Raw genomic sequence first — 11,265 nt, forward strand, 5'->3', positions numbered from 1 at the left:
AAAACAAGATAAAGTACCAAAACAATTGCTACCCAGTGGCTCAGACAGCTGGGAGTGGTTTAAACTTATATGGCAGGGGGATGGAAACAAGTATGATAGAGCTGACGATGAGCCAGCAGGTTTACAAGTACAGTCAGTCCTCCTAATCCTCGGGGGATTGGTTCCGGGACCCCCCCTGTGGACACCAAAAAACGCGGATGCTCCAGTCCCTTATTTAACCTGTTTCAGTGCAGTGGTCTTTAGGACCCGGCAGCACAGTCTGAATCTGCGGTGTTTATCTCACTATCTCACAGGGTATCTCAATGGAACAAAGGTAATTACAAAGGCACCAGAGAGGAGCTTGCCCAGGTGGATGAGAGGAAGATGCCAGTGGGGATGACGACAGAGCAGAGATGGCTGAAGCTTTGGGCAATAGTTCACTTTGCAGGATAGACATGTTCCACAGACTAAGTTCTCAAACTGCATGGATAAGGAAACTGTGACTGACGAGGGAAATTAAGCACTGCTTAACAGCCAAGGAAAGGACATATAAGGTAGCAAAAGTGAATGGGAAGTTAGATGATTGGAAAGCTTTTAAAATCCAACAAAAGGCAACTAAAAAAACTCTAAGGGAAAAGATGAAAATAAGAAGGCAAACTAGCCAATAATATATAGCAAGATACTATACATTTTTTCATTTATATAAAGAGAAAAAGGGAAGTGAGAATTGATATTGGACCACTGTAAAAGGTGCTGCTGAGGTAGTAATGGGAGACAAAGAAATAGCTGATGGACTTAATGGGTACTTTGCTTCAGACTTCACTGTGGAAAACACTAGCTGTATGCCAGAGGTCTATGAGTGTCAGGGAGCAAGAGTGAGTACCATTGCAATTACAAAGGAAAAAGTGTAAGGCAAACTCAAAGATCTTAAGGTGGGCAAGTCACCTGCACCAGATGGCCTACATCCCACAGTCCTGAGGTCAAGAATCACTTGATTCTGGCATTGGCCCAGAAAACTTATAGATTGCAAGTGTCACTCAACTCTTTAAAAAGGGAGGAAAGCAAAGGGAAGGAAATTATAGACTAGTTAGCCTAACCTCTGAGTGGGAAAGTATTGGAGTCCATTATTAAGAATGAGGTTTTGGGATATTTGGGGACGTCAAAGTCAGCACAGTTTCTGTAAAGGGAAATCTTGCCTGACTATTCTGTTGGAGTTCTTTGAGGAAGTAACAAGCAGGGTGGACAAAGGAAAGGCAGTGGATGTCATTTACTTGGATTTTCAGAAGGCATTTGTTAGGGCGCCACACACGAGGCTGCTTAATAAGACAAAATCCTATGGCATTACAGGAAAGATACTGGCATGGATAGTTCACTATTAGTTCTAAATCACAGAACTCCCTTTCCAAAGGCAGCTGTGGGAGCTCTTTCATGGTTTTATTAAAGGCAAAAGCTCTCAACTAAAGAGCAGTGCCTGCAATATCAAAGTAATAACTTTACTGCTCGTACACTCTACATTGCTTCCCCTTTAAAAAAAAATAATAAACTTACACAAATCAACTACTCTGATGGAAATGTATAAACCAAGCTGTAGTCATGCACCAGCAAACTCATTCATGTCCCGCATGTCTCCAGTGCAATCAAAAGCAACAATATTGTTGCCTCCTTCTGACATATTCATCGGGTATATTTAAAGTGAAGGTTGATAGGTTTTTTTATTAGTAAGGTCATCAAAGGTTATGGGGAGAAAGCAAGAGAATGGGGTTGGGAGGGATAATAAATCAGCCGTGATGGATTGAGCACTCAATGGTCTAATTCTGCTTTATCTTATGGTCCTTATACCACCCCATTTCTTTCTTGTGTTCTCACTCAAGAGCTCACCGATATTGCTCAGCAACATTCCCACTCGTTCCACATGCAGAACAAACCAGCCAGCCAACTTGTTTTGTTCAAGTTTACCGCTGCATTCAACTTGTCCATGTCATTGAACTTTTTGGAACTGGAATATTATGGTCACATATACATGTACAGTGAAAGGTTTGTCTTGAATAGTGGTCATACAGATCCATTTATTACATAGCATTGATGCAGCACCAAGTAAAACAATATGAGAACAAAGTGCAGTGCAGTTAGATGGTCAGGTCAAAAGTCCATTTTATTGTCTGACAGAGCCAGTCAATAGTCTAACTGCAGGGTACAGGTCATCTTCCAATCTGCTGGTACATGCTTTCAGGCTTTTGTATCTTCTGTGCAATAGGAGAAGGGAGGAGAGAGAATGTACAGGATGTGTGGGGTCTTTAATTATGCCAGCTACTTTACTGAGGCAGACAGAAGTATGGACAGTCTATAGAGGGGAAGCTGGTTTCCATAAAGTGATGAGCTGTGTCCGTGATTCTGCAGTTTCTTGTGTTCACATGTAGAGCAGTTGCTATGTCAAGCTGCAATGATAAAAATAGCTAAGGGTCAATTGGGACATGCAAAATATCTTCAGCATTGAGGAAGTAGAAGTGTTGGTGAGCTTTCTTGGCCATGACATCTACATCATTGCACTAGCCCAGGTTATTATTGATGTTCGCTCCTAGGAACTTGAAGCTCTCAGCCGCTGCACCATTGAGGTAGACAGGAACATGTGTTCTTCCTGAAGCCATTGATGAGTTTTATTTGTTTCCAATATTGAGGGAAGGGATGTGTCCTCACTCCACATTACTAAATTATATCCTTCCTGTAACCTACTCATGGTTATTCGAGATACGGCTCATTACAACATTATCATCTACAATCTTGTCAAAGAAATTGGAGCAGAATCTGGCCACACTGTCATGAGTGTACAGGGAACTGAGGACACAGCTTGTGGAGCACGAAAATTGAGAATAATCAAGGAGGAGCTATTGCCTTTCCTTTCTGAATGCAGTCTGGTGGTCAGGAAGTCAAGGGTCCAGTTGCAAAGGAAGCTGTTGAATCCCAGGTATCAGAATTTGGTGACGAGTTTGCATGGAATTACAGGCAGAGCTGTAGTCAATAAATAATAGTCAACTGGAGGTGCCTTTACTGTAAAGATGCTCCACGGATGAGAGTAGGAGCAGTGAGATGTCATCCCTGTAGATTTGTTTTGGTGGTAAGACATTGCCGTGGGCGACGTTGTATGGGTGGTTGGAGTTAATGTGTGCTACGAACAGCCCCTCAAAGGACTTGATAGTGGCACACATCAGAGTGGCTGAGTGGCAGTCATTCTGGCACATTACCTTTCTTCCTAAGGTGAGAGTAGGAGCAGGTAGGAACTTCAGATTGGAGCAGGAAGAGGTTAAAAGTACCTGCAAATACCTCTGCCAGCTTATCTGCACACGATGTTTTCCATTCTGGAAGATTGATCTTAAACCTGCAATTGGATTGAGATGCATTGGAGACTATCAGGGTAGGTGGTACAGTACATATCTATCCCCTACTGCTCAAAGCCACCATGAAATGGTGGGGCAGACTCAACGGGCTGAATGGCCTGGCTCTGTACCCATGTCTTCTGGTGCAAACCATACAATGAGCTCATCAGGAAGGGACGGTGTTCGACTTCGTTTTGTAGTCTGTTCTAGGATGTTAGCCCAACAACAACTGAAGGCAGGTCCTGAACTTAATTTCGGGCTGGTACTGTCTCTTGATACCACCGACAACTCTCTGGAGGTCCTGGCGAGATTGTGCTCACCCAGTTTAGAATGTCTAATGGCCAAGCCTCACCACACGATATCCTAACAGCAGTCTACATCCCATCCCAGAGAAACATGAAGCCTGCAGTCAATGAACTATACTCTGTGGTCAACAGCCTTAAACCGGACTGCTTGAGGCCCTCTTCATCAATACCGTTTACTTCAACTAGATCAACGCGAAGGGTGAGATAATCAAATACACCCGTCCAACCAAAACACACAACTAGCCAGCCGGCTGCTTCACCCAACACTGTGGTAAATAAGACGCCCAGAAATTCCCTTTGATTACCAAATTAACAACCACAATTAATCCAAAAAGTGACATGTAATCTCGACACCTCACGGTTTTGGCAATAATCGCATCCAACGAAAAAAACCTTCGTGACTTCCCTATACATTCAACGTCATTATCACTCATTAACATCCCATCAGGGATATCCACATCCCAGGCACAGATTTAAAACAAAACGGTTTTTCGCAGTCACAAAGATAAGACAAAGTTTTATCTGTTGATTTTCTAAAAAAATATATAAAAAGACCGTCAATGATAAAGTTCCTCACATATTTTCCCAGTATTTAACTGATGCTTATTATTTACAGCTCATTCCCAAGGGCGATATCTCGTCGCTAGAAATACTCAGCAAACTCCACCACGTCCCAGTCATTAGGAAGCTGCACAGAACCGATGATGAAGCCTCAGCTGTTCCAGGCTGCAAACAGTGACTGAGCCGGCCTCAACAAATGCCGGGCCTGCACTTGAGCCACTCTGCCGTGCAGCCCAATTCCTGGTTCCTTACCTGGTTTAACAGCACATCATAGAACTCTTTCCGAATATCCGACACGAACATAGTTCGCTACTGATAACTTCCAACCGCGTATTCAACACAATAACAGCCCTCCGAGAAGTCTTAGACTCAAAGTTGGCGCCAAAAGAACAGACTAACACGGAGCTGATTGGATGTAAGCGCAGACTCTGTGGAGAGCAACCTGCTGAATTGATTGGTTATTTGGACGGGAAGTCCACAAGCTGATTGGACATAGAATACACACTCTAGCTTCTGATTGGGCAATCTCTTATTGGATGAAATGCTCAGAAACCAACGATTTGTTTAGATGTGATTTGCCATCTCTCAAATGAAGTTTAAATATTAAGTGCGGTGGAATTAAATTAACGCCCTACAAGCAATTTGTAGAGAAATCGATCAGACTTAAACCGTAGTTTTAACCTGGCCTGTACGTTTTAGGATTTTGCCCTCCAAAATTATACGTTATTCATAAAATATAAATAGTGCGCAGTATTTTTTTCCTCACAAGACATTTGCAGTGGCTGCACCAAGCTTCAGTGAGCCCCTCAACTCCCCGTTGCATGCTGCAAACTGGCACATCCCACCTGGCACTTCCTTGCATTGGAAGAGCACTGTGTTTCAGCCGAGGATTGCTCAGCTTTTTTCTGTGTCGCATAAATACAGTCCTGTATTGCTACTTCAGCGTATTAACACTTAATTTTTAGGTCCACTTGGTACTGTGAACAGTATCACAAAGACAGGAAATTCTACAGGTGCTGGAAATCCAGAACAAACAGTCAACAGTTCAGGCTGAGACTCTTAATCAGGACTGGAAAGGAAGGGGGTAGGAGCCAGGTTAAGAAACGTGAGGGGAAGGGAAGAAGTACAATTGAGAAGGTGATAGGTGAGGGGGCAGATAACACCATGTCCTATGATAGCTGTGCGTGACTGGCAATAGACAGTTAAATGGACTGACAGGAAGGTTGGGGGGGTGGGGGGTGGAGCTTTAGGGAATCCTACACAAGAACTCCCAATTCTCTTTACACCCCAGGTTTTCGTACTTTCTGTCCATTTAGAAAATAGACAACCTTTTCATTTCTTCTGCCAAAGTGCATGATCATAACTTTCCCGACACTGTATTCCATTCGCTATTTCTTTGCCCATTCTCCTAATCTACCTGTCCTTCTGTAGCCTCTCTACTTCCTCAAAACCAGCTATCCCTCCACCTCTCTTCATATTGTCTGCAAACTTTTTAACAAAGCCAAAAATGCCAACATCCAAATCATTAACATACAGTGTAAAAAGAATCAGTCCTAACACAGACTTTTCAGTCAGTCAGAAAAGGCTCTCTTTATTCCCACTCTTTGTCTCCTGCTAATCAGACACTGTTAGAATCTTTCCTGTAATACCATCAGCTAATAGCTTGTCAAAAGCCTGCTGAAAATCCAGACACACAACATCAAATGATTCTCCCTTGTCTATCCTGCTTGTTATTTCTTCAAAAAATTCCAATAGATTTGTCAGGCAAGATTTTCCCTTGAGGAAACCATGTTGACCATGGCCTGTTTTATCATGTGCCTCCAAGTACCCTGAAACTTCATCCTTAATAATCAACTTCAACATCTTCCCAGCCACTGAGGTCAGACTAACTGGCCTATAGTTTCCTTTTTTCTGCCTCTCTCCCTTTTTGAAGAGTGGAGTGACACTTGCTATTTTCCAGTCTTCCAGAACCATTCCAGAATCTAGAAATCCTTGAAACAACATTACTAATACCTCCATGATATCTTCAGTCATTTCTTTCAGAACTCTGGTCAGCACACTATCTGATCCAGGTGACTTAACTACCTTCAGAACCTTCTCTCTGGTTATGGAAATTTTTTACTTAGGTGGTTTAATGAAACACTCAATGAAATGTTGTCCTATCATCAAAAACATGAATAAAATTCAAATAACACACACAAAATGCCGGTGGAACGCAGCAGGCCAGGCAGCATCTATAGGTAGAAGCACTGTCGACGTTTCGGGCTGAGTTCCTTCGTCAGGACTAACTGAAAGGAGAGGTACTAAGAGATTTGCAAGTAGTGGGGGGAGGTGGAAATGCAAAATGATAGGAGAAGACCGGAGGGGGTGAGCTGGAAAGGTGATTGGCGAGAGTGATACAGAGAAGGGAAAGGATCACGGGATGGGAGGCCTCGGGAGAAAGGGGGGGGGGAGCACCAGAGGGAGATGGAGAACAGGCAGAGTGATGGGAATAGAATAAAATTCAACTCTTGGCCACTTACAGACCATAGCTGTAATGAGAGTATTTTACTTACAAGAGCACAGATGACAAGAGCATGGATAGGAAGTACTGTGTGAGCCCCTGTATTAAACATTTTGCACCAAAGTAAAGCTGTTTTGATTTCTCCCGATTTTTTGCTGCAATTCATTGTTTTGTTAGCAATTATCTTGTTTGGTTTAACTCCTCCAGTAAGTTTTAGTGAATCAGACTCAGGTTTAATATCGCTGGCATATGTCATGAAATTTGTTCTTTTCTATCAGCAATATATTGCAATATATAGGAATAAAAACTGTAAATTACTGTAAGAATATATAAAAAACAAATTAAATATGTAGTGAAAAAAGGAGGGAAAAATACTGAGTAAGTGTCCATTCAGAAATCTGTTGGTGGGGGGGAAGAAGCTGTTCTTGAAATTGAAGTGTGTCCTCAGGCTCCTGTACCTCCTCCTTGATGGTAACTATGAGAAGAGACTATGTGCTGTGCAATGAGTGACCTTAATGATGGATGCCGCCTTAATGAGGCATCATCTTTTGAAGGTATCCGGGATGCTGGGGAGACAAGTGCCTATGACGGATCTAGCTAAGTTTACAACTTTCTGCAGCTTCTTCCGATCCTGTGCAGTGGCCCCTCCATACCAGCTGGAGACGCAACCAGAGAGAATGGTACATATGTAGAAATCCGCAAGTGTCTTTGGTGATATACACATTCTCTTCAATTCTGAATGAAATATGGTCACTTTTGTGCCTTCTTAGTAATTACATCAATACGTTAGCTCCACGATATACCCTCAGAGAAGCTGACACCCAGGAACTTGAAACAAGTCACCCTTTCCACTTCTGATCCCTCAATGAGGACTGGTGACAGTGTCTTCCCTCAACTTTCCCTTCCTTAAGTTCACAATCAATTTTGAGGTCTTACTAATGAAAATTGTTGCTGCAACACCACTCAACCAGCTGATCCATCTTGTCCCTGTATGTCTCCTCGTCACCATTTGAAATTCTGCCAATAACAGTGTGTCATCAGCAAATTTATAGATGGTATTTGAGCAGTGCCTATCCACACAGTTATGGGTGTAGACAGAGTAGAACAGTGGACTAAGCACACATTCTTATGTGGTGTCAATCCCTTAGAAGGAAGCACTTACTCACAAACCAATGGAATTAATATCCCTCTTCAAAAAAAAAGTTCAATAGTTTAAGTTTGATTTAACTTTGTGCAATGATTTTACTTTAATCTTGATGACTCATATAAATTCATTGTGTCTATGTACAACAGCAGTGCTCAGCATGATGAGATCACAAAGGGATTCAGTGTATTACCCAACTGACCCAAGCCTTAACTGATGACCTAATTCAAAGGTTTTTCATTATTGTGAAGATTCTTTATCAGGTGAGTATCTCTACACAGATTTTACTGCTTTATGAAATAGTAACAGGAGAACACAAGAAGAATTAAGCAGGCAATGAATGGATTGAAGACATCCTTTCATGATGCCTGGCCACAATATGGAATTCTCAGCAACAGAGCCTCATGAAATTGAGGCAAAGAATTATTTTAAAGTAATTAAATTGTTGTTTGAATAACAGATTTTGGGTGTACTGCAGATGAGACCTGCATCAATTTATTATATTCCATGGATATGATTAAGTTAGTACTTTATTTGGAAGCATATTTCATTAGCTTCATAAATAGTAAATAAGCCAAGAACAAGGGGAAATCCAAATATTCATGGTACACATGGTTCTTAAAGGTATATATACATAACAAGTACACTGCTACTGCTAAAAAAGTAACACCATCATTTTGATAATAATTACTACATATGTTGTCAAATTGCACAATTAACTATTTACAGACAAATATAAATATACATGTTAGATACTAGTACAAAAATGTTCAGCTAACAGCTGTAAACTAACTGCCTACTTCAGGGAAAGATTTTTGCATGTATAGTTGAAGTTGAGGATTGTAAATCAAGTTTGTTTATTTACCATTTATTAACTAGTCATTTTCAATATTAATGCACTTTATTGTCATCTGACTATGCATATATACACCAAATGAACAACATTCCTCTGTACCACAGAGCTCCCAGAAAGCATATATCACACACAGCACATAAACCAAAATATTATCATAAATAAGTTAATAAAATATAGCTCAAAATGCTTGTAGTGTGTGGCATAGGTAAACAGTAAACCACTCGCTGTCCTAGTGATGAAGCCTTGGAGGTGGCAGGTTATTCATTAGTCTCAGAGCCTGAGTGAAGAAGCTGTTACATAGTCAGGCAGTCCTAGTCCTGATGTTCCTGTAGCTCTTTCAATAGACAATAGGTGAGGGGTAGGCCATTTGGCCCTTTGAGCCAGCACCACCATTCAGTGTGATCATGGATGATCATCCACATGGATGCTGATGGTAGTGGGTCAAAAAGGTTGTGGGATGAGTGGTAGGGATCCTCAACAATGCCTTGGCCCTTTGTCTGCCATGCTCATGGTAAACGTCACAAATAGTTGGGGGGGGGGGGTGAGAGACCCCAGTGGTCCTCTCGGCAGTTTTTACTGTCCTCTGTAGGGTTTGCAGTTCAATGCCGTGCAGTTTCTGTATCACACAATGATACAGCCAGACAAGACAGCCAGTGGTGCTCCTGTAGAAAGTTATTAGGAAAGATTGCACACCTCAGTCTCCTCAGAGTGTAGATGCTGCTCTGCCTTCCTGACTGACGAGGAAGCATTATGGGTTCAGATTAGATCATCCATTATGTGCACACCAAGGAACTTTGTGCTCTCTCGATGACAGAGCCATTGATGTGCAATGGAGAGTGGTCGACCTGTGCCTTCCTGGGGTCCACAATCATCTCTTTTGTCTTGTCCACCTTGAGACACAGGTTACTGTTCTCACACCATTTGACTCCTGGCATTTCTCCCGTCTCTCCATAAACAATCCTCCATGCCTTGGTGTCAAAGTCCTCTGCTGGGAAACGTTGTTCTTGACTGAGAATTAGAATCGGAATCAGGTTTATCGTCACTGACGTAGGTTACGAAATTTGTTGTTTGGTGGCAGCAGTACAGCTCAGGCAAAACAAATTACTGTTCGTGAAAATAAAACTGAATAAATAATGCAAAAGAGGAAAAGCAAGACAGCTTAATGTCTTGAACATTGACTGTTCAAGATTCTGATGGCAGAGGGTAAGAAACTGTTCCTAAAACAGTCTTCCCCTCTGCTATCTGGACATACAGTATGCCACCCTTTCTGACTCCTCCTAATACACCTCTTTCATCCCTGTTAAACAACAGCAAACTTGGCCGTATCTGTAAGTCACCATGTGCTGGGGATTATCCCAAAGGGTGGACCTGCACATTAATCGAAACTATGGTTGCTGAAGAAGTCCATTGGAAGGCACGGCACAGCAGCAACCATACACTCCAAGCAGGACCAACCGGTCCAAAACTGGCTTGGTGATACGACCTAGATGGTAGTGGTTGCTGTTGTTCCTTTCCGCTCCCTGTGGTACATCTGGCAGCAACCCTGCCATCTCTTTGGCATTTTGTCTATTTTTCACAAGTTGCTAACTCGATACTCAGCCCAGCACAAATGGAAAGCATGCAAGGAGCAGGCCGGCCCAGGGCCACCCACTTGCCTCAAAGTCCGGTGCAGATGCCCCAACACCACCAGCCAGAGAAGGATGTTTTTCTAGTTTGGGAAGTTTTGACCCGTGATGTACCATAGGGACTGGTGCTGGGAACTTTGCTGCTTACATGTCTGTCAATGCAGGAGGTAGCATTAGTAAATTTGAGAGTGGCATGAGAGTTGGTGGTTTTGTGGAGAGCAAGTTAAGCTATCTAAGGCTACAATAGAATATAGATCAGATGAAAGGTTGAGCAGACTCTTGGCAGGTAGAATTAAATACCGACCCGAATGTCGACCATTCCTTCCACCCCACAGATGCTGCTCAACTCTCCGAGTTCTTCGAGCAGTTTGGTTTTCGCTACTGATTTCAGTATCTGCAGCCTCTTGTGCCTCTGTAAACTAGCCCCACAATTGGTGATTGGCAGGAAAGGGGAATTGATGGGTATGTGTTTCTGAGGGCTGCCTCCAGCACATCCCTAGGTTTGTCGGTTGTTAACGCATAAGACACGTTTCACTGTATGTTTTGGTGTGCATGTGATAAATAAATCTTAATTTTGAATCTGAAAGGCGGGATTGGATTGCTCTGGGATGCGGCAAGAGCAAGATATTGCGGTAACCCCAGCAGCCTTCGCTCATGCTCATTTTCCCTCACCCTCTCCACTCTTTCGGCTCCCAAATGCCGAAGCCCGGCTCGCTAAACATTCCCCTTCCGTAAGTAAGCGCGAGTGTGAATGGTCGAAGCTAACCAGAACTACCCAATGAAAAGCAGCGACACACTGACTGTGTGGCATTGATTGGTCAATAGGGCTTCCAGTGGAGCAATGAACAGTGAGTATTCTAGAATCTGTCAGATGATTGGTCGTGTCAAAGAACCCAATGACAGGCCCGGCGTCGGTCTCGG

General features: G+C 42.7%; 1 protein-coding gene across 2 annotated transcripts in view; it reads right to left on the reverse strand.

Moving 5' to 3' along the window:
* The window catches only part of cdc45 (CDC45 cell division cycle 45 homolog (S. cerevisiae)), a 64,158-nt gene extending 59,543 nt beyond the window's left edge, over positions 1-4,615 (reverse strand). For both annotated transcript variants that reach the window (XM_059981326.1, XM_059981327.1), the window contains exon 1: positions 4,469-4,615. In XM_059981326.1, the coding sequence (XP_059837309.1) occupies positions 4,469-4,519 (51 nt within the window). In that variant the 5' untranslated portion in view covers positions 4,520-4,615. The remainder of the gene's footprint in view (positions 1-4,468) is intronic.
* Between the last annotated feature and the right edge of the window lie 6,650 nt (positions 4,616-11,265).

The sequence above is a fragment of the Hypanus sabinus genome, chromosome 10 (assembly GCF_030144855.1).
Source record: "Hypanus sabinus isolate sHypSab1 chromosome 10, sHypSab1.hap1, whole genome shotgun sequence".
Classification (NCBI taxonomy): domain Eukaryota; kingdom Metazoa; phylum Chordata; class Chondrichthyes; order Myliobatiformes; family Dasyatidae; genus Hypanus; species Hypanus sabinus.